The sequence below is a fragment of the Oreochromis niloticus genome, linkage group LG12 (genome assembly GCF_001858045.2).
Source record: "Oreochromis niloticus isolate F11D_XX linkage group LG12, O_niloticus_UMD_NMBU, whole genome shotgun sequence".
Classification (NCBI taxonomy): domain Eukaryota; kingdom Metazoa; phylum Chordata; class Actinopteri; order Cichliformes; family Cichlidae; genus Oreochromis; species Oreochromis niloticus.
This window is the reverse complement of record NC_031977.2, coordinates 25,866,544-25,889,572: the sequence shown is the minus strand read 5'-3', so window position 1 is coordinate 25,889,572 and position 23,029 is coordinate 25,866,544. Positions and strand designations below refer to the sequence as shown.

General features: G+C 40.6%; 3 protein-coding genes across 4 annotated transcripts; all 3 read right to left on the bottom strand.

Moving 5' to 3' along the window:
- Positions 1–376: 376 nt before the first annotated feature.
- On the bottom strand, positions 377–4,970 carry ufd1l (ubiquitin recognition factor in ER associated degradation 1). Its single transcript, XM_003451038.4, has 12 exons — positions 4,819–4,970; positions 4,492–4,624; positions 3,458–3,490; positions 3,251–3,372; positions 2,700–2,830; positions 2,532–2,604; positions 2,215–2,283; positions 2,065–2,133; positions 1,941–1,991; positions 1,772–1,860; positions 946–1,030; positions 377–849 (listed from the first exon to the last, which is right to left on the bottom strand). Exons 1-12 carry the CDS (start codon positions 4,819–4,821, stop codon positions 775–777), a joined length of 933 nt encoding a protein of 310 aa, XP_003451086.1. The 5' UTR covers positions 4,822–4,970; the 3' UTR covers positions 377–774.
- A 2,978-nt stretch (positions 4,971–7,948) lies between these two features.
- Positions 7,949–17,746, bottom strand: dhx37 (DEAH (Asp-Glu-Ala-His) box polypeptide 37). Of its 2 annotated transcripts, none has more exons than XM_005473515.4 (27): positions 17,539–17,746; positions 17,244–17,359; positions 16,983–17,152; positions 16,380–16,492; positions 15,911–16,271; positions 15,668–15,816; positions 15,476–15,568; positions 15,266–15,362; positions 14,806–14,919; positions 14,509–14,725; positions 14,103–14,201; positions 13,949–14,019; positions 13,728–13,863; positions 13,562–13,638; positions 12,484–12,716; positions 12,258–12,369; positions 12,063–12,169; positions 11,228–11,416; positions 10,929–11,053; positions 10,518–10,634; positions 10,262–10,434; positions 10,053–10,167; positions 9,578–9,715; positions 9,404–9,498; positions 8,708–8,781; positions 8,483–8,580; positions 7,949–8,397 (listed from the first exon to the last, which is right to left on the bottom strand). In XM_005473515.4, the coding sequence occupies exons 2-27, from the start codon at positions 17,344–17,346 to the stop codon at positions 8,321–8,323; spliced, it is 3,453 nt and encodes a 1,150-aa protein (XP_005473572.1). In that variant the 5' UTR covers positions 17,347–17,359; positions 17,539–17,746; the 3' UTR covers positions 7,949–8,320. The 2 variants fall into 2 exon arrangements, with proteins under 2 accessions (XP_005473572.1, XP_005473574.1); XM_005473517.2 differs by having other exon boundaries at positions 17,606–17,733.
- An 815-nt stretch (positions 17,747–18,561) lies between these two features.
- Positions 18,562–21,808, bottom strand: gp1bb (glycoprotein Ib platelet subunit beta). Its single transcript, XM_013274893.3, has 2 exons — positions 21,377–21,808; positions 18,562–19,909 (listed from the first exon to the last, which is right to left on the bottom strand). Exon 2 carries the CDS (start codon positions 19,895–19,897, stop codon positions 19,283–19,285), a length of 615 nt encoding a protein of 204 aa, XP_013130347.1. The 5' UTR covers positions 19,898–19,909; positions 21,377–21,808; the 3' UTR covers positions 18,562–19,282.
- Between the last annotated feature and the right edge of the window lie 1,221 nt (positions 21,809–23,029).

Sequence of the window (23,029 nt, the reverse complement as noted above, 5' to 3'; positions counted from 1 at the left end):
AATTATTTGGAACAATATTTTTTCTGAAACAATTAAAATGTCGGTTTTCTCAAATCTGAATTTGTAGTTACTATTGCTGATTGAGAGCTCAATCATTCATTATTTTACCCATTTATGTAAACTCACCAATTCCAATAGTTTATCCACTAATCATCTTCTTCATATATAAATACTCGACTCAAGTGATGTCACAGAAAGAGCATAATACCTCAAAAAATAGGTCTGAGTGCAATTCATTTCAAAACACCATTTTATTTCTATATAAATAAAGCAAAAGAAAAGATTCCTAAAAGTCAGGAAAAAAAAAACCTTCAAACATAAAATTATTCTCAGTATAATCAAAACCAAAAGCTCCCATTTTATAGTAACACTGGGATTGTGGATAACAGCATATTTAAAGTGGATTGTAAAAATAAAAAAAGAATTATGGAAAAGATGGGTCTGCGCAGAGTCGGAGATCATTCAATCTGATATAAGAACAATAGTTGCTGTCATTTTTTCATGTTCTTGAAGAGACATTTCCTGAAAATCAGTCACTCTGAATTTGTGAATACCAAATTAGAGCTGACATTTTAGGCTGCTCAGATTCTTTTGAGCAAAATATTACTGTCAGACTTTTAATTACATGCTATAATCAACTGCAAAACCTCCATTTCAAAAGGGACAGGGGCAAAACCCAACGCATCTGAAAACCAATACTTTAATACACCTGCTGAAGGTGAAAAGAATAAGATAGGTCTGTGCACATAAGTCAGACTCCCCGTTTGTATCTCTTCAAGGCTTTCGGCCCTTCTTGCGTAGTGACTGCCCTTGTCCAGAGAAGGCGATGAATCTGTTCATGGCATCATCCTGAGAAGATTTAGAAGAAAATGGAAAAATATGGCATGAACACTAAATATAAGACTTTAAAAATTGCCAGGAAAGAAAACTGTTTGCATTACTTACATCATCCACAATTTTCTTGGGCTGAGGCCTGGAGTTTCGAATGAAGGTGATCCTGCCAATTTTGAAGTCATAGTTGGGAATCCCTCTGTGTGACGAAACATTAGACACACAACAGCTTGGGAAACCATTGTCTGCGTGGTGTAGCTGTGTGCTGTCACCAGAGCACAGCTTAAAAACATATGTAGGACAATACCAGTGTATAGTTACATTGGTATATTTTATACTTCTTTGCTGTTCAGTACATCTTAGTAGAGACAAACACTCACCAAAGCTGTGCAACGCCATGTGGACCATTCAGAAAGTTCAATAACCACTCCAGTTTTTGTTTTTGTTTTGTTTTTTTTTAAAGGTAAACAAAGAATTTTCTGACAATTATGGTATGGTTCAGGCTTTAGCATTCAGGGTTAAGACCAGGGTACCTAGTTGCCTTACAGCATAAATCCGGTATTCCTCTCTGTTTTTATGAAGCATAAAAAAAATATACATAAAAATGCTCAGAACTCAGACAATTTAAATATATCTCCTGACAAACTCATGTGCCTCAAGATGTCACATTCTATGTCTCAACTCAGCTCACCAACTTACGCCTGACCAAACCTGCAACACAGGTAGCCCTGTCTGAGATCTCTAACATAGCCTAATAGATATAATGGTTCCTGCTTGGGGCCTTTAATATACTGAACAGCAGCAGTTTGAGCTGACTGTCATTCCTCTCCTAATCCCTTTCACAATATGCTGTTAAATAAAGGTGTAACATTCCCTGTAAAAATAGCTTGTCTTAACAGTTGAGCTAATTTTATGGGAATGTGTAAGACACTCTTTTCACCTTTTAATGTCACTTGGGGCGATGGGAGCAGGGCTGGGTTCAATTCCTTTAGTTTTACCATCCAAACGATTACCAGAACCGGTGAAAGCCTGAAAATAAAGCACAGATTAGAGATTAAATTATGTTCTTTAAGTACTTATAGTAGTAGTACACATTAACTTGAACTCACTCTGAAGCCTGTGTCCATGTCAGCATAACTGCTGGGATCTGTTTCTTCCTCCTGTCAGAAATACAGTTTTATTACATTGTTCAAAGCAGAAAATGTACAGTTACCATGATGGTTTGCTCCTTACTGTTGGTTCATCCTGGTGATTAGGCCGTCGTTCAGGCTCTTTGTAACCCAAAGGAGCATCAAAATCCACCTGAACAACAAAGTAACAGCACATGAGCAAGCAAAGCAACAGAAAAATTCACTGTGACTGTAGTGAAGTCCGGGATCTTACATTCATATCACACTCGATGATGGATACTGCTTTATCTGGTTTGGTCTCCATTACTCGCAGCTCATATATCTGAAACACACAGATTACCTTAGCCTCGAAAACAAACCACACACAAAATCACACGTCACACGTAGGCTGTAACAGAGTATAGAAGCACTTGATCAAAGCCATCCATGACCACATTCATTATAGGCATTTTTTATGTGTTTTCAAACTTTAAAACTGCAGAAGTCTCCTGTTTAATCTTCCAGGAAACTCTCCAAGAACAACCCTTGGTCACATATAATTACAACAATGATTTAAAGAAACTGATTCACCTTTTCGTTGTAGTTAATGGCTATGACGTCACCAGTTGTCAAGCATGCAAAGTTTCTCAGTGCGTTCTCCAGTCTGTAATGAATGTTAACCACTTATGTTAAAACATAAAGTGTCAAAAAAAATAAAAATTTAAAGTTCAAATAAACATTTCAGCCTGTACTCCTTACACTGCTTTGGGGTTTGTAATGTCCAGGAAGTCGGGGCTCTGAGGCTGGAACTTTGAGTAAGTGGCCACCATGAGGTTGACACTTTCCACCTGAACGAGACCGCCTTCCTCTAACAGGAGATTCTGCATCATCTGCAGCGAACAAAATACAGCAAATGTCACTCGAGCCTTCATTTTTTTCTATTTCCATCCATCTATCAAGTCATGGGGGAAAGAGTGCAAGGTGGGAGTACTCGGGGAGAACCTATGCAGATAAAGGAAGAACATCCAAACTCCGCACAGAAGGCCTGCAGCCAGCTGGTATATTTCAACCCTGAATCATTGTGCTGTGAGAAGATAGTGTGAACCACAGCATCGCCAAAGATTTTAATCAGCAAAGAATATTTAGTTCAACATGTTGCAAATACCAACAAATTTGGATTTTTAAACTCATACTTCTACAACATTGTTATCCACTTCCACACAAGAAGAATAAGTAAGTGCTCCTCCACTGCTGACAGGAGACAGTTCAGCCTGTGTGATGGTGACATTAAACTCATTACTGTTTCTCACCCAGTGAGGTAGGTAACAGATTCCCTCGTCTGCCACAAACTCCAGGACACCACAGTGTGTCATTCTGTCTGAGTTCTTGTTGGTCAGCTTGAACAGCATTGGATAGGTAATGTTAAGCCTGCCTGAACAGAGGAAAATAGAGCAATGCTAAAAACAGGATGTAAACAGGACATTTAGTAAGAAGTTTTTGAATAAACGTGCGCTTACTGAGCTGGTCGAGAGCTGAAGGTGGCATTATTACTGAAAAGAAAAGAAAAATAACAGTTACTTTAAGGAAAATATGTGTTTTCATAAAATATGTTGAAATACGATATGCAACTTTCACCTCATACATACCAACATAAACTTGGACATTTTGAGGATATTGTTTTTACAGTTGTCTTTTCTAACAAGTACCACAAAGCAGTAAATAGTTAAATAGTTAACTTCAGATATGTTTGCGGTACCGGATGTATGTTTGGACAAGGGAGCTGGTTACACCATGTGGATGTTGGCACATATTACACCCACAATACAGTGGTGAATGCAGAAAATTAGCTACATGTAAACCTGCCAAACATTACACCATCGCTCATCAAACTCTATGTCCAATTTGACTTCATCAGACATTTGAGTTTTCACAAGTGCTTCAGGAGGAATCCTAGTCAGATGGCTGGACGTCCTAAACTGATGTGAAGAAGTAGAAGGCCTACCCTGAGGTCCTTCCCAATGACTAAGTTCCCCACCTTATCTCTAAATGAGAGCTTAAACACCCCACAAAGGAAACTCATTTCCCCCAGTCTCTTAAATGTACTGGACTGATGATGCACCAATCTTCCAAAACACATTCCCTTTTTGATGTTTTAACATTGATGGTGGAGAGCACTGTCTAACATACTGAACTAAAACAACATGTTCAGAGTGACTTCTGAAGGATGGGAGTTTCATTTTCTTCCATCAGGATTAAAATGTTTAATCACAAGATAAAAGTCAGTCAGAGCAACTCTGTATTGATTTCCAGTGACCTTTCCCTCTAAAAAGCAACTGTGGAACCAAACTATGACATCAAGCAAAACAGAATCACCAGATCCTGTATTTGCAGAGGTCAAAGATTAAGGTCTTTATTTAATTCTTCACCTATACATACTTTAATTTGAACGAGTGGTATGGGAGAAAATACTGTACTTCAATATCTTTTGTTCAGAAACCTTGAATTGGCCGCCTGTCTAAACCAACATGACCATTCTTTGAATGAGACTAACTTTTGCCTCCTTTCTCAACATCGGAGCGGTCGTTGGGTCCAGCCAGCATGGACACCGAATAGCAACGATACTGAGTGGAGAAACGGTTCTGAAAGCCCCGGGCCAGCTGGTGCTCGAACACATGGAAGGAAAACTGTGGAACAAACATCAGGCTTGTCAGTCAAACTCAGGTTACTTCAGAGCAAATAGATAACAAATGAATTGTTCAGGACAGTGGATCTTTATGCTGTGCTGTAGTTCTGTTGCTAGCCGCTAGCTAGCTAAAACTGCAGCAACTACGATTTGTTTTGATACAAAGTTACCGGCGAGAAAAACCACAGTGCTCACCATGTTGACTGTTTCTGTTCCTCGCTGCTAAACGCCCGCTTAATGATGTTTGTTTCAGATTTTGTTTCAGTTTTCTAATTTAATGACAATGCATACTACCCGATCCGTACCGGAAACCCGATCGGTACCCCGCATGCGCGAAAGGTGTCTACTTCCGGTCGAAGCGTTTTACGATAGTTACGGGTCAGAGCAGTAGCGGTTTTTGATACGGGCGACACGGGCGGTTGCCCGGGGCGGCATCGTGGTGGGGGCGGCATCACGGGCATCGGCAAAAAAAATAAATAAATACAAAATTGCTGTACTCATGCTGCCACCGACGTCATGCCAGCGCATTTTGTGAATGGCATAGGCACCGATCAGTTTTCTATCGCCCATTTGCTGGGAGCAAGGGCGCCCTCCGTTTGCTAGGTGCGCCTGCTGCTTGCGGCACAGGGAGGAGAGGGCGGGGCGGCGGGGGATTCTCTGGCTGGCTGGAGCAGCATCTAATAACCAACTTGCAAAATAAAACAAAATAAAAACAAACCAACAAACACGAAAACACCAGAAATTATGATACAGACTTATAATTTGCACCGATGTTTTTTCGAAATTCTATACGCGAAAAGTGAGCGCGAGAGCCCTCGGTGCGCCTGCTTGCTGCTGAAGTCAAAGGAAACTTTATTGTTATCTCCACTACATACAGTCCAGTATGTAGAGAGACGAGACGACGAGGCTCCAGTTACAGCAGAACAAGTAAACAAACAATAAATATAAGAAGAGCAAGAAAATAAATATACACTTTAGGACTCGGGGTAAAGGGATCAATAACAATTTATAATTTACAGTTTTAAGATTTGAAGTCTCTCACACAACCTGTCGAAAGGGGAGGGGGGCGGCTGCTTCCAAATAGAGCACATGTCATTCATCATGTTGTAAATCCAAGCCCATTATGTATTCATGATTTGAATCCTGGGTTGTGCGAAATCCCAGAAATAAACCCTAGACAAAGTGACTCTGTGAACTAAGGTGTAGGTTTATTAGGTTATCTTGTGGTGATCCTCGGGTTGGGGGATGGGTGTTTATACTGGAGTGGAAGATTAAAACCAATGGAAGATGGACAAGAAAAGTTCAAAGCCACCAGGTGCTCAGTTTAGAAAAAAGAGAAAAGAAGAGGAGGAGAAACGAGCAAAAGATACAGATAAACAGATGTGTCATTGGATAATGGCAGGTCACCCTGAAACAATCAGAATCAGAATACTTTATTAATCCCTAAGGAAATGATGTGGGTTACAGTTGCTCCAAGAAGAAATGGTAAAAATAGTAACAGTAGCAGACTAAACTCCAAACAATACATTATGTTACAGATTTTACACATTTAAGAAATAGCACTAATATATACAGATCACTCAATTATAAATATCAAGGATTAATAGAGGTGATTATAAATAAATATTCAGAAGATTGACAAGAATATTACAGAGTAATAAAGAGTGTGTATAAAAAGGGTGCAACTATTGAAGTGGGGGGGCGCCAGAGGGCGTGTTCGCCCAGGGCGCCAAACAGGCTAGGACCGCCACTGGGTCAGAGTATCTGTTAAGATGTTAAGAATAATAAATGTCTCTTAAAATGTTTCCGATAATGAAACATTTAATATAATGTAGACAAAAACAAAAAAATAAAAAGATAGTTACGGATCAGGACTCCCCGATCCGTACCGCGCATGTGCAGGGGTTTTCTTCTTCTTCTGTTCGTTTAATGGCAGTTTACTCCCCAGTGTTCGAGGATACCGCCTCCTGCTGACCGAGCGAACGAACCCTATTGTAAACTGAATTAGCGTGATTTCAAAAGTGTGTTAAATTTCATTTAGTGATAGTCGAGTGTGTTTATGCTTGTCTGTGTGGAGAGGATTGATTGGAATAGTGATGATGATGTCCACTATCACTGTCAATTGTCAGTAAACACATCATCTGGCTGATGAATCTTCATGTGAGACATTACAAAGTCTGTATTATTAACTCTGTAATTTGGCGCCATTCTTCTTATTTTACGGCGCTGTTGTTCAATCGGGGGATGCTCTCTGTTGAGGAGAAAAGCATAAATTTGTTTGTATACGGATTATCCATTGTTTAAATGTCCCGGTGGTCGAAAAGGAGGCACAGCTGTTGAGAAATGCTAGGAGCTAACTGGGCGCTAACCGTATCATTCAAATATATTGAATGTCGCAATGTTGGCAAAGAGAGGAAGTGACGTAAGATTTGCGCATGCGGGGTACTGATCGGGTTTCCGGTACGGAAATGGAAATCAAATGGGATGGCAAAATCACAGCCTTTAAAAAACCACATATGCAGGTGTTACATATGGTTAAAATGACTCAAATGCACTAAGTATATACATATTTCATATAAATATAGTCTATAACTTAATTATTTTCTGTAGCCCACATAGTTGAACATTTCCGTTTCATAAAACGTGAATTTTGATTCTATGTACTTTATAGCCTGTATAATTAATAAATATGTAGCTCGATAAGTGTAAAATCCAGAAAGCAACACACCATGGGGCGGTTCATTTACAAACACAAGTCTAACTTAAGTTTCACACTGTTTTTTGTGTGTAAAATCTGAAATGCCCGTGGTGTTGATTTAAAATGTGCTCTGGCACAATTCTAGGCATCGCTTCCTACTGACAACAAGAAAAAAAGCCGGTCTGCACTTTGGGCTGAACCATTTGTTAATGGTGGGTGGGAGGAGGGTAACACCATGCAATATATTCAGTTTTAGAATTTATATTCAGGGTTAACTGTAGCTAGGCTCAAAGTGTTAATGCTGTCTTATTTTAATAAACAACACTGTCATATACAAGACTAGGATGGCACTTAGGGTGGCAAGGGAACATTTTAGGGTGGCACATGCCACCCCATGCCACCCTTCTAGATCAGCCCCTGGTAGTGCTCTTTTTCAAGTTATTTAACACAGCTTATTCAGAGCTTTCATTCTCAACCACTCCCACCCAGTAAACATCCACTTGCTTTAACAGTTTAATGACTCTGACTCCATCCTAGAGTTAGAGTAGACCAAGTTGACATCAAGTCTTATTTTCCTCATAAGCTGGTAATAATCCTCATGACAAATAAAATGCCATACAGTGCAAAAGTGGTTCAGTTGACCTTTAACCTTCAAGCACACGTATTAATAAGCATGAAATCAAATACAAGCTTTTCTCACAGTCACAGTGTTTATAAGTCTTATGAAGACCAAATCAGACATATATAAACAACAGCAGCACACTGATGACAAGTTAAAAGACATTTCAACTGTGCCTGTATATCTACTTTACAAGTGGTACAGTAAATAAAATATAAAACTAATACTAAGGCAGTGTTGTGATATTGTAAACACCCTTTGATTAACCATAAAAAACAGACACCACAGTCAAAAGATTTAGGCTCTGCCAAAATGTAGCTCCATGTGATGTCTCCGGTCAAGAGTCTGTTGCATTGTCTCGGTTGTTTAGACGCAGGCTTTTATAGAGGAGGCCAACTTTTAGCTACTTCCTGGTGCACAGATTCAGGTAACCACTGGCAGTATGCAGTAAGCAGAACTGGAGGAGGAGAAAAAAACATTGTACAATTAGATGACAAAACAACTAACCAAATCAGAAGCAAAGTAAGAACATTAATGCTTACATTTCTCTTCAGTCTTCCAGACAGAGTGGAGTGCCTCTCTGCAGTCAACTTTCTTTGACACCAGTGGTCCCAGGAAAGCCTCTGTCCTGGGCTGCAACCTAAAAACGGCAAAGACATGACAGTAAAAGAAAAAAACTCCTTGAGATGTGCTTGTTTATGGAGTAAATGAATTAGGAAATGCAGTAAAAAGGGAATAAAAGTGTGTGTGTGAGAGCACCAACTTACTTTGCCCATGTTTTCAGCATGATGGAGGGGTTTGAGAGCAGGTGACTGCTGTGTTTCTTTAGTGCAGGACAAACCTGTTAACCATAGAAAGTACACATTACAGTGAGTGAGATAAATGTTCCTGTCAGGTTTGTTCATTGTGCAGTTCGTGCTAGGTTTCCCGTGTTTTTATTTATTTATTGCTGTTTTTGTCACAAGGATAACTATGGAAACCAAATGGATTTACGTCCCTATCCTCACCTATGATCGCAAACTTTAGGTAGTGACTGAAAGAACGACATTGTGGATACAAGCGGCAGAAATTAGCTTTCTTAGAGGGGTGGCTGGCCTCCCTCTTAGAGATATGCTGAGGAGTTCAGCCATCTGTGAGGGGTTCCGAGTAAAGCTGCAATTCCTCCACATCAAAAGAAGCCAGTTGAGGTGGTTCAGGCATCTGACAAGAATGCTTATTGGGTGAGATGTTCCGGGCATGTCCCACCGGGAGGAGGACCAGGAGAGATTATATCTCTCAGCTAGCCTGGGAATGCCTTGGTGTTCCGCCGGACAAGCTGGAGGAGGTGGCCGGGGAAAAGGCGGTCTGGGCTTCTCTGCTTAGGCTGCTGCCCCCGCGACCCAGCCCCGGGTAAGCGGAAGAAAATGGATGGATGGATGGATGAACTACAGGAAGGGTTGTTCAAGATAAACAAAAAGCAGTACCTGTCCCTCCAGGAGAAACTTGGCAAACAGCCTGTAGCGCTCCAGGCCCTCTGGATACTCCATCTCCACTGCAGGCAACTGCCAACCCACACGGACTACAGGAGAAACACAGCAGTTAAGCAACTGTAGACAGAAAGAGGTTTCAGCTCTAGTGCTCTGCTGTGGAGAACTCACAGAAGGTGCTTGAACGGTGGCATCTGATGGTACCGGTAGAAGAACAGAACCACGGGGACGGCGACTCCAGCGGAGAGCCGAAGTGACAGTACTGCGGGAGAAACTGTGGGACCCACTCTGCTTCTACAGCTGAAACACCTGACAGGAATAAAGGAAAGGCATCAGTCTGCAAATCTTGTTTCAGTAACCCAGCGCCACTTTATTATCCTTTAATTAGGGATTAAAGATATTTAGAAAATAGGTAAAAATGATTAAAAACAAGCATGTAAGCAGCCATACAATCAGGACTGTGCCACAGACTATAAAAGATGGACCTGCAGATTCATGCAGTAACAACCTTTTAATCACAAGGTAGTCCCTTTTATATATTCAACTATAAAAAGTTGTGACACACATGTAGGAATCAGACACATCCTGGCAGTCAGTTCGAATTAAGAGGACACATGTGATTTTATTCCCTTTCAGTCTCATTTACCTCTCATGTACATCTTGCTGGTCTCCATGATCTCCTGGTAGACCACAAACTCTGGCAGCGTTTTGAACAACGCAGAATTTGGATGAATGAACACCGGCTCATCCATAAGAGGTGTCTATGTGTGAAAACGGATAAAGATGAGGATGTGAAGAGACCCATAATACAGTATATACTTCTAATATTCAATTACAGACCTCAAAGGGACTTACCTTGTATGCATTCTTCCATTTTGGGTCCACCAAATCCTCTCCCTGGGCACGCCTCGCAAGATGGTCTCCGAGACCAGCCAGAACAATCTGCCGCAAGCAAACCACCTGGTGCTCCGTCGGTGGAGTCATCTTGGGATCCACAAAGACTCCCACCTCTGGACACACAGCGTTCACTGGGAGGAGGGAAGATAAATAACTTGCAGCTGTGTTTCAGAAGCAGACATGTTGATTATCTGAGTTCGCTGTGTCCATGTACCTGCATTGGTAAGTTGTCCTCTGAGCTTTCTGATCTCCACCATAGCTTTATACCTCAGCCCACTGTTCTCACAAAACCTGGGAGTACAGCCAGCAAATTCACAAGCACCAACAGCACCTGGACACACAGGTATGCAAGTTATTAACATATGTAATATATTCAAAATTTAAAAATTAAGATTTCATGGACCCCAGTTAAATCTGTCTCTGTAAAAATTATTCTAATGAAGAGCCTCCTGCTGTTTCAGTTTCACCTCAAAATTCGGCTTGTTGCTGAAACCTGGAAGAAATGTATGGTTTTGGAGCCATACAACACACTCTTTAAAAGGTAAGCATGCAATCTAACAGACTTCCTAAAACACTGTTGTACAATACTGACCACTAGTGCAACTTGAACAAAGAGTAAGCTCACCCAGCATAATCATGAGGTCTCCCAGCAGGAGCGAGGCTCCTTGCCCAGCCCACAACCTCCTCATTTGGGTCAGCCGAGCTCGACGTTGGTTGAGCTTGGAGCTCTCATCTTCACTACGAGCAGGTCTGAGGAAAAAAAAAAATTATAACTATTAAAAATAAATAAAAAAATCATATATACGGCTCGAAAACAGACTGAGCTTGAAGGGTATTTCAAGATTTCATCCAACATTTAAAGTTAATCTCATCTATATGTGGTGACCTGCTCTTCCAAAGCATCAATTTTTACATTTTTCTCACCTGTCGAGGTCTTCAAAAATTTCCCGAACTGTCATGGCTGCTACCACAGCGATGACGTATGGCAGACAATCCTGCTGCTTCCCGAGCGCTAACATTTTAGCGTAACGCGGCGCCACGGGGAACGACGCCATCGCTCTGCCCAGAGGGGTGATGGGACAGCTCAGCTTCGCTCGCTGCATGTCTTTCAACCTTATAAGAAATAAACAGTTTACAACTTTGCACAAGACTGTTTTAAAAATGATACCTTTTCCCTTTTTCTAAACTGTAGTGAGTGTTTACTCAGTGTGTTCAAGAAAGACTTACAAGTAAAAATATTTGTGTTTTCAGTTCACCGAGCTGATAAAAATCAGACCTCAAGTTTCTTCCTGTTAAAAGAGAGTTTTTCCTTCCCACTGTTTCCAAGTGCTTGCTATAAGGCGGTCGTGTGATTGTTGGGGTTTTCTCTCTGTTATTGCACGGTCTTTTCTTGAGGCGACGGTTGTTGTGATTTGGTTTAAATAAAAAAATTAAATTATTATTGAATTAAACTGAATTTTATACTTTTATTAAAGCAAAAATCCTGATAATGCTCAAGTGTCCATTTAAACAACATTATGACTCACTACAGCTGCTCTAGACGGTGAAGGCTAGTCATCAGCTAGGAGCTAAAATGCATGAAAGTACGTAAACAACAATATCAATACCTCCTGGATTCTGCCCAGTATAGATTTCATTTTAATTTTTTCCATGTCTCCATCTTTGAAGTGAAAACCACCCTTTTAATAAATATGTTTTGTGTTCTAAGAAAAAAAGGGGGCCTCATCAATTACAATTAAATTGAACAGCAAAAAGTTACCTTCCAGTACAGGGAGGCTCTTCCAGAGCTCCCAGCGACACTAATAACTGCTCTGCTGCAACTAGAGCCTCAGTAGAGGGTGGTGTGGGAAAAGGAAAATTGACCACCTGCAGAAAACACAAAATATGACTCTGGTTAAAACCCTGTGATCACAATTTTGTTCCCCTTTAAGACAGCACTTCAGATTTTACTGACTTTTTCTATGTTGAGATCTTTCATCTGTAAAACCAGGTCCTCCACAGGCCTGCGAGTGATCTCCGCCTCTGAGAACAAAGTGAAGTCTCCAAACACTGCAGAGGAGTACAACCTACAGAAACGAGGAGAAACAGCAGTGAAAATCCTTGTCGTGTAAAAAAAACCCCTCAAAAAACAAAACAACCTCTTTTTAGGGTTTAGGGTTACGTAGTTTAACAGCACTGACCGGTAGCAGTGTCCTGGCTCGGTTCGTCCCGCTCTGCCAGCCCTCTGATTGGCTGAAGCCTGTGAGGTCCATGTGACTTTAAAGGACGACACTCCGGTCACTTTGTCGTAGAAACGCTTCTTAACTCGACCGCAGTCCACCACGTACTTGATCCCGGGAATGGTCAAAGACGTCTCTGCCACGTTGGTGGCGATGATGCAAAGACGGGTGCCAGGAGGAGGAGGCCTGAACACCTGCAGCCAACACGAACGCACATACATGATGTCATCATAAAAGCATCATGAGACTCCTCAGCTACTGAAAAAAGTCTGAAAAAAAACTCAAAGGGTGTATAAAGCTACATTTTGTTTAGAAAAGTCAGTAAACTGGAGCTTTTAGATTTCCTAAACCCTTCATCTTGCACATAAACCAAATGAGCAGAATGCACTTTACACACTTTGCATTAATAATAAAATAATAATTAGTGTTTACAATAAAACTGCCCTTCACCGCCACAGCATGGATGATGTGTGCACAGCTTTCAAATCTAGTTTTATGTCACAGCCTGGCAGGAGAGCCAGCTCAAACCCTGGTTTGTGAAGGTAAAGCATGGCTTTATTTACTGTGCCTCAGGTATGGATAACAGGCTCACCAAATGCCCTCAACATGTCCACCTCAGATTTGTGGGAAAATAAGATAAATTAATAAGAATTCTACAAGATTCCAGGTTCATACTGTCATTAGTTTTATCAAAAAGCAGTTTTCTGTAGCAGTTTATCAATTTGAGACAATAAAGTAACCCTTAGTGTAGGGATAAACAGAACTGTAATGGCAATTTGCTAAAAGCAGAAGCTATTAAGTGGCTTCTATTAGAAATTATAGTGGCATGCACTTTAAATCAGGAAGTTTAGAGTTTAAATTTTAAAATCAGTTTCTGCTTGAGAAGTAAAGATTCAAAGTATTGTTTTATGGTGAGTCTGACAGACCAGAAGCAAAACCAAAATGTTTATTTTACTTTATTGCACAAGCACTGGCACTTCTCTTGTCATGTATGAATTTTTTTGTATCAGTTTGTTCTGTGATAAGATATTAATCTCACCTTAGCCTGCTGCTCTGGGGCCAGCAGAGAGTAGAGTGGGAGGACGTAGAGCGGGATGGACCCGTCCGCCTTCTCCTCTACGGAGAGGAAACAGGGCAGAATTTGTAATGTTGCTCATCTGAAACGCATCCACCTGGACTGTAGAGAGTTATTCAGAGTGGCTTACCTGCATCAGCAGGATCATCTCCAAGGTCAAGATCGGAGTCTCCATCCTCCTCGTCTCCGATCCCCGCCTCTCTGTCCTCATCACCTTCATCCACTGGCAGGGCGGAGTAGTTATCCAAGTCGATTCGGGGTAGAGACTGGAGACAACAGTTAAAACACTTCTTTTCAATATCTGTTGAGGACTGAGGTGGACAGAATATATTTTTTAGAAAGTTGACTTACAACAGTCTTCTTCTGTTTGGCCTTTTTGAACTTCCTCATTGCCTCTGAGGTTTCGGCTTCCTCATCTTCAGCTGGATACAAAACTCAAGTAAATACACAGAACCACAGTCCCAGCTCAGATAAACGTCAGAGTGTGAGGAGGCCGACTGCTCACCTGTGGCTGTGTTACCCTTCCTGAAGGGGAAAGCTTTCCTCAGTCTTCTGCAGAGACTGTGAACTTCAGCCTGACCAGTCAGAAACACCAGGATACCACCTGAAATGCAAAACATGTTATAAAAGAAGTGGGGACTGTATCTGTGGAAAGACTGAACTCTAACTGCAGTTTACCCGAATGAGACGCACCACAATTCATTTTTACAGGAAAATATAGATGCCACCTTGTGTAGATTCGAACCCAGGGCTTTGAGATGGCCTTACGCGAGTCGCGTGGTCAGCCCCTTAAAGAGGCGCCCCATCACCCATATATTATATTTTCATCATGTACTCAGTTATACTTTCATCAAAATCCCCTCTTTGTTCACCACTTTTTGTAGTAAATAAACATAAACACTAAAACCTACCTGGAGGCAGCATCCGGTGGATTTTACAGGTCTTGTGAAAAGCCTCTCCAGTGTAATCCTCCAGCGGGGTGCGTTTGTTGAAGTGGATAGTCACGGGGAACTGACGAGCATCCACCTTGATGACGGGCGGAGGCGTCCGAAACAGCCGCTGGTTTTCTGTGAAGTCTTCAACCCGCAGAGTAGCGGACATGATCAGGAGCTTCATGGGCATGCCTTTCTGCAGACAAAGAAAGGGTTGTTTCTGTAACAACTTCTCTGTTTTTTTTCTGTAAATCAGGAACATTAAGATATTCCCACCTTGTTCCTGAGGGGGACGATACGAGACAATAATCCGATGAGGATGTCGGTGTAGACGCTCCTTTCGTGTGCTTCGTCGATGATGATTGCGCTGTATTTCTGGAGCAGAAAATCCTGCAACACAAAATAGTCTGTGACAAAACTGCAGAAAATTAAAGTAACACTAACTCCATGTTCTTTTATCCCTTTACTGGTTCTTCAAAGATGCAATAAGTAACTTTAGAATTAACTGCAAATATTTTTTGACCTTTAATTCAGAAAACAATTCAAAAACTATTTGTTACTACTGGTTAATACAAATAACATGGAACTTTCCTCATTAGAACTGACTTAATTGGTCCAAACTGATGAAATCGTTTGTGAAAAATGAAAAAGGCGGGGTCATCCCCCTGGCTGATCCTCCACCTCCATCCTGTTGTCATATTATTTATTAGATGACCCAGTAGAAAGCAGATGATACCTTCTGAATCTCCTTCAGCAGAACACCATCTGTCATGAACTTTATCTTTGTGTCGCTCGTCACGTTCCCTTCGTATCGAATCTGGTACGACACGACCCTGATCACAGACACACAAACACATAATTAACAACACAAACTTATATTTTTAAACTGCATGGTTTTTTGGGTTTTTTTTTTTTAATTACTGTGAACACAAAATGGTTAATTTACTGTGTGGGCAGGTTCATCTCTTTGGCCACTCTGTGGGACATGCTCACTGCTGCTACTCTCCTCGGCTCTGTGATGCCGATCATCCTCCCGTCACTGCAGGAATCAAGAGTGAGAAGGATGACGCGAACTACACACGCTTTTTTCCTCCAATGAAACATTTACAAAGGCAACACCATAAAGCAGACAAACTACCTGGCATAGCCGGCTTCATACAGAAACTGAGGCACCTGAGTGGTCTTTCCACTCCCCGTCTCTCCACAGATGACGATACTGGGATTTTCTCTCACGGCCTCCATGATGACCTGCTCCTCTGCCAGAACGGGCAGCTTTAGACGAGCCTCCTGCAGCAACATCATAATGCAGAATTGAAGAAAATGCACAAAAACACCTTTCTAAGTTCTAGTTTGCAGGATGCTTTTACGGTCAGGTGCTCACCTGTACTTCTGGTGATCTATCAACAGGAATGAAAATAGCTGGTTCAGATGGCTTCTTCTGAACTTTCTCCTGATCTGAAATCTTCTTCTCTTTCTCTCCATCTTGCTCCACCTTCACTTCACGTTTGGTCTCCTGACAGACAGAGCTGGTTTCCTTACATTCACTCATATCTGTGGTGTTATTAACTTCATCCTCCTGCTCATCTTCATCCTCATCAGATGATGTGTCCACATCACTGCTCTCCTCTGCCTTCTGTTCTTCATCATCATCATCATCATCCTCCCATTTTCTCTTCCTGTTTGCTCCGCTGACGCTGCTGATCTTTGGGCCAGAGTCTTCATCCTTTACTTCATCTGCTGACCTGAATAAAAAAGAAGAAGAAGAAGAAGAAGAAGAGATGCTTTTACTCCACCGAGAAACAATCACACATGTTCTCCATCTTGATTAACACGTTGTGTTGTGCTCTTACCGTTTAGCCTGGTAGAGCTTTTCTCCTGTTCCCAGTTTGGAAGTGGTGTACAGCAGCTTCAGTTCGGATTCTGGAAGCTGCACCTCAGCCAGTTTGGCCAGGATCTCTGCTCTCTGGACAGAAGAAAGAGCAGCATGTAAACGGCATGTGAGCTTGACTGTTAACATTCAGCTCTCAAAGAGCAGGGAGTAATATAAAATATCACTACATCACAAATTAAAGTTAAAAAAGAACAACTGAAAAACAAAATTATTAAACCACAAAAAAACCAGAAAAGAAATGTAAATGACGTTAAATAAAATATTAATGAGAAAAATCTAAGGTACAGTAAAATAATAAGAACCACATCATATTGTGTTCAGTACTCAGCTTCTGTATCTAGAGTCAGAGTACTTATCGGCACATAACACATATCTGCTCCCCTTTACTGAGGAAAATCAAACATTTTCACATCTTCAGGATTGACTTTGACTTCACTTTCATCATTTTATAAACCAAATCACTGTCACTGGATCACTGTCACTATAGTAACCAGTCTGATTATTAATGTCGACATGAAATAGAAAAGCCTCACAGAGAACTAAATGTATGAAGATTCCTTACCTGAGCTTTCTTCTCCTTGCGCTCCAGGACCTTCTGCAGCTCCTTCTTCTGCTTCTTGGTGAGGGGCTTCTTCTTGGAGATCGGTGGCAGCGAGGATTTATTCTTCTTGGATTTGCTGGATGGGAGGACCAAGGCGTTGCTCTCATCTAAACCTTTCAGTATGGACCCATCTGATTCATACAAACAGAAGAGTCAGGGTCACAGAATGCACGACATGGGAAGTGTCAAAGATGTTTTCTCCTCTTCATGTTTCCCACCTACCTTTGAGCTCCACAACAACTTCTGTCTTCTCTTCATCTGCAGATGGCTGAGGGTCACTTTGCTGTCGCCCCTTCCAGTTGTGTTTTTTCCTTAGTTTTCCCATTTTAAACTTAAGTCTGTAGGTCAGTAAATAAAAAGCTATGAACCCAAAGCCACCGGTTATAATGAGAAAGACCAAAAAAGTCTGAAACACTGTCTGCTAAACATCGACAGCTAACAAGCTAACTTTATCGTTAGCCTAAAATTGTTATTAACAGAACCGATTAAAAGTTTATGAACACCTCCAAAGACAAACCTTCTTATCTGAACAGCTGCATTTGACTTTAAACACCTGGATCCAAAAACTGGAGCCCTGCACTAACCTCACGTGTAAACATTTGAGTGTTCATCAACCAAACCGGTCCGTCGCTAAAAATTCGACTCCGTAGAAACGTTCCGCTATAGAAAAAGTTCGACGTCCCGTTGTTTAGTGATCCTAACTGAAGGGAAAATATTGTTTATAACCCAAACAGTATGACCTATAGTATTTTTTTTTCTTTTTACAATAAAATTAGTGAATTTTTATTTAATCAACTCAAAATACTTACATTTAAAGAAAGTATATGGGTCTTTTTTTTTTCTCTTATGGGGTCAGCCACTATCAGAAGACAAAAACGGGTGTTTTAGGCTTATGTTGATGATAATGATTTGGTCCTAGTGATTAAGGTCGCACATGTTTTGGTTGCAATAATCAAATGTAAATTGATGTTTATTTGATGCATGAATGCAAAAATCATCCAAATTGTGATGTGACACATTTGAATTTCTTCTGATGGCACTTTTTAAAATTTTTAAAGCTGTATTTTTGTGGCTCTAGAGGAAACATGGGTGCCAAGAGAGAAATAGGACGTATATGAGGACAGTGTTGAGATCACAGGGTGGAGACTAGTTTCAGGGGTGATTTGTCACAGAAGGATAGCAACAAGAGTGAAAGGGAGGGTTTAAGAGATGGTAGTGAGACCTGCTATGATCTGTGGTTTGGAGACTGTGACACTGGGAAAAACACAGGAGATGGAACAGCTCAGGTCGAGAGGTTTTGAGGCAAGGGTTAGAGAGATAAGGCTGAGATGGTTTGGACATATTTAGAGGGGGGATAGTGGATATACTGGACAAAGGATGCTGAAGATGGAGCTGGCAGGCATGAGGAAAAACAGAAAACCTCAGAGGAGGTTCATGTATGTAAAGACAGAGGACATGGAGAGGGTTGGTACGATAAATAAGGATGCTAAGGAAGCAATGAAATTTGTAATACAATAGTAGTTGTGAAAAAAGTGTATAATGTTTTGAAACAATTAGAAAAATTTTTAATCAAACCATTTGTTTTGTGCTTAAAAGTTACACAAATATGACAAAACATCAATCAGAATAATTTGTTTTGCTTTGTTTTCTTACAAATTACACAATGTATGAACGTAAAATGGCAAAAGACATCATGAGATTTATCCTAAAATAACACTCAAAAGAATAAACAACACGAAATTGCCCTAAACAGATACAAACAACATATCTGCCCTTCATTTGGTCTTCAATTATGCTTAAATCCAGATAATAAGAACACATGGATTATTATTTTATTTAAAAATCATGAAATATGATTTTTAAATAACATTTTGTAGATAAATCAGGTTTCATACATCATTTGATCAGATACGTGCAAAGAGAAAACACAATGATATTATTAACACGTTAGTTTATTTACTCTCAGATAAAATAATCTTTGTTTTTATTTAGTTTATTTTACAGTGGTCTACTGTGGTCTGCAACTGGACATGTGACAAATTAAAGGGAAAAACTATATTCAAGCCTTTCAGATCTAAAATCTTCCTCACAAGTGCTCTCCTGAAATGAAGCTGAAACTTGGTGTGTTTAATATATTTATGTTTCTACATATCTGAATATATTTATTTTCAGGTTACTCCTTCAACTTGTCACCTGAACTTTAAATCACAGTGACAGAGGTTTTATCCCTGGTGTTCAAATGCTAATCAGCCCTTCGCACATCACGGCTTTAAAGGCAGGTACTCGTTCTCCCTCTGACCATCCGCGGGGGTAAAGCTCTCCTCTGTGATTCTCTTTGCTTCTTTAGACACCTTCTCGAACCTCTTGAGGAAGAAGATGAGAGCCACGAGCAGAGCCGCCTGCACGACCACAAATACAAGCAGACACACTTGCGAGGCCAAAGCCAGGTCACAGTACCAGTAGTGGCAGGAGTCCAGCACCTCCTGCTCAGTTAAATACGCCACCAGCCGACCTCTCAGTTTGGGTGGGGAGCTGCAGTTGACCCCCACGTGTGATCTGCTGCCAGCAGGTTGGCGCAGCAGCCAGGCTCGCAGGTAGAGGATGCCGCAGTCACATGCCCAGGGGTTACCGTGAAGAGAGACGGAGCGGAGGGAGGTCAGATCGTCCAGGAGCCCGTTAGGGAGGGTGGTCAGCAGGTTATTGTGGAGACGGAGCTCGGAGGTCCCAGCAGAGAAACTGGAAGGCAGCGAAGAAGCTGTGAGAGATCTGCTGCTGCAGTCCACCTGGCTGCCGTGACAGGAGCAGAGATGGGGACAGGCGGAGGACCTTTGACCTCCAAACAAGAGGAGAAGACACATGAGCAGAAACATCTTCATGGTTCCTAATCACTGCAGAGGAGAGAGGAGGAATCAAGGGTTAATTAGAGTGAGTTGAACTGTAAAACTCCCCTTTGTATGTGTCGTGTGAAACAATCTCTTCGCTGTATATTATTGAAACCATGAAGATCATTAGTGTGTTTATGCAAAACTCATCATGCGGTGACATAGAAAAAAAGTCAAAAATCCACATTGTGCAAAAAGATAAACTCTTCTAACTGAAGGCAGTAAAGCATGCATAAGAGCTGTTCAGATCTAAAGGGCTGGACTGATGATGAATCTTTAGATCTGATGCCCACACCAGTGCCAAAGGAAAAAAATCAGACATACATGAGCTTATGGGTTTTTTCTATATAACATATATGCAATTTGAAGGTTCAAAGAAAAGGATTATCAGCAAAAACAGAGCCAGCAATCAGTACTTAAGGTTTATTTTACTTCAGTCCAAAGGTTATTTAACTGCACAAGGAGACGCACATGAACCGAAAAAACTCTGAGCTGCTGCCCCATGGAGGAGTGCAGTCCTTGTATAATGTGTGCAAACTGAGTTCAATTAAGGGACAAAAGAAAACAGGAGCCAATCGGTGAAGAGAAAATCAGGAAAGGACACAAGGTAAAAGACATGAGGTGTGGATGAGTGCTCAAGGTTTTGGTTTAAATATCTTGAAATTGCGTCTTAATAACTTGATCTTTTGACTTACTCAGAAGGAACTCAACATTTTGAGATAATGACTCAAAAACTAGAGTTACCTCTGGCTGTCATTTTTTGTGTGTGTCACAAACAAGCCTCCACTGCAAACTCATAGATCCATCTCAACGGAAATTATCAGAAGACAGAAAGTCCTGCAGTTTTACTTGTTGAAGAGAAATGATGATCTCTGGTTTGCTGTGAGGCTGCAGTTTGTGTTGTTGTAGCTAAAAATGCATTCATGTGTGCATGTGTTTTAATTTTACTGGTCACAGTATCTGCTTTGTATTTGATCATACATTGTTTGAGCAGTTTGTCCTGATTAATATGACATTAGCAGTAAATTTCATGCAGACTTTATAAAATTAAATATGTAAAACTGCATGTGATGTATTCATGATCTAAAACTAGGTCATAATTTATTTAAACAAATTTAACACATGAACATTACAAAATGACCACATACGTTTAGAATATGGTAATAATGAGGTCATCATGTGTACTCATAAATAACAAATATTGTACGTTTTACAGGATAAATGATTAATTGTGGATAATTTTAGTCAACTGCATTGACATTGACAGGAAACACCTCCCTGCTGATGACAAGCTGCACAACCCGATTGCTGTTTTCACACATTTATACTAAGTACAGTACACGGTACAGTAAATGAAAACAGAACACAGTAATTATATCAAATATCAACTTAAACTTTAAGAGGAATAAATTAAACTGATGATGTTACAGCAGACCTGAAAAGTCTAAACAAGGTCTGAGGAGAGTCTTTTACCTTCAGTGCGTCGCGTCTTCAGCAGATGACTCTGTTTTTTACAGTTGCTCTCAGAGTGTGTGCTACTGCCAGCTGGCTCTCACTGATAAAGGCTGCTGTCAAATTATGAGCTCAGGCACGCACACGCCTGTGCACATGCACGCACAGAACATGCACACCAACATGGAAAACATGTCACCCACTATGTTTTGATGATTTAAATCCTAATAAAGTTCTAAAAAGAGCTGTTTATACTAGTTAAAGATTTTCTTTATTTTTAAAGTTTATGAGTATTTTTACACAGCAATCAATTGTCGGCCTTTTATTGAGGTCACATGAGGCTAGCAAAATTATTTTTCCATCATGACATAAACGGAGAATTTAAAGTGAGGACAATAAAGTTTTTGATGACTTATTTCCACTCCACCCCACGACCCTCTCGAGTCTGCAAACTGCAAACATGTATTAAATATGTGTATTAATTTGAAGTGTACAATTCTTTATAATCTACTTTTATAATTTTATAGTCTATTTTTAGATTGTATTTTTGTGTCATAATGCACACCAGACATGGAATGTATTAAATCTAATATTAAATATTCCAGATGTTGATTCACTGAGTTATTGAGTTTGAGTATTTCTAATTTATGCTCCCACTTCTGAGAGTCATATATTCCTGTCATGTGTACTAATAAATCCACTGAAATCTAATAACTTCAGCTTTCAGTTATTTGTCAACTCGAATCACCTCAAAGGAGCACATAAACTCTGAAAAATAAAAAACACATTTTTTTTCTTCTGTTTTAAACTGACTGACAGCAGTTATGTACAGTCATGTGCAAAAGAAAGATATTCATAGGACTCACTGTTGTTGAGGAATTTGGCCCACTCTTCTTTACAACATAGTTTCAGGTCATAGAGCGTTCGTTTATGAACAGCTTTCTTAGCTCCCACAGCATTTCTGGACTTCACCGCACCTTTACAAAACCTTTATTCTTCTGTCATATGACCCATTTTCAGCCAAGCTTCAGTTTAACTTTAGAGTACTTTTGATATTAGGAGGAGTTCATGACTGACTCAATGAGTGCAAGGTGTCCAGGTCCTGTGGCTGCAAACCAAGCCTAAATCATCACACCTCCATCACCGTGCTTCACAGTTAGTACGAGATGTTTGTGCTGATATGCTGTGTTTACTTTTCTGCAAACACAGCACTGTGGATTATAGCCAAGCATCTCTACTTTGGTATCATCCATCTAATTGACTTTCCTTCAGCGATCTTGTCATTTGTTCAGATGCAGCTTTGCACATCTAAGCTGTGCCATGATCCTTCCTGAGATGAGATGAGATGAGATGAGATGAGATAGCCTTTATTTGTCCGTTGCAGGTCTTTTGCTCCTGGCAGCCCTTCCAACCAAGACTATGCTTGTTCAGTCCTTTTCTAATTGTACTGTCATGAACTTCAACATTGACGTGCTAACTGAGGCGTGTAGAGTCTGAGATGTAGCGCTCGCGCTTGTTGTAGTCTCTCTGAGCAGTGAAACCCCAGTTTGACTTTGGGGTGTTTATATGCTTAAAAACAAATCTGAGGTAGTTGTAGTGATCTTGGATAGTTCTGTTTTATGCTCATACAGCCTTTTGGAGAAGCAAATATTGCAATTTTACTCCAATTAGTTT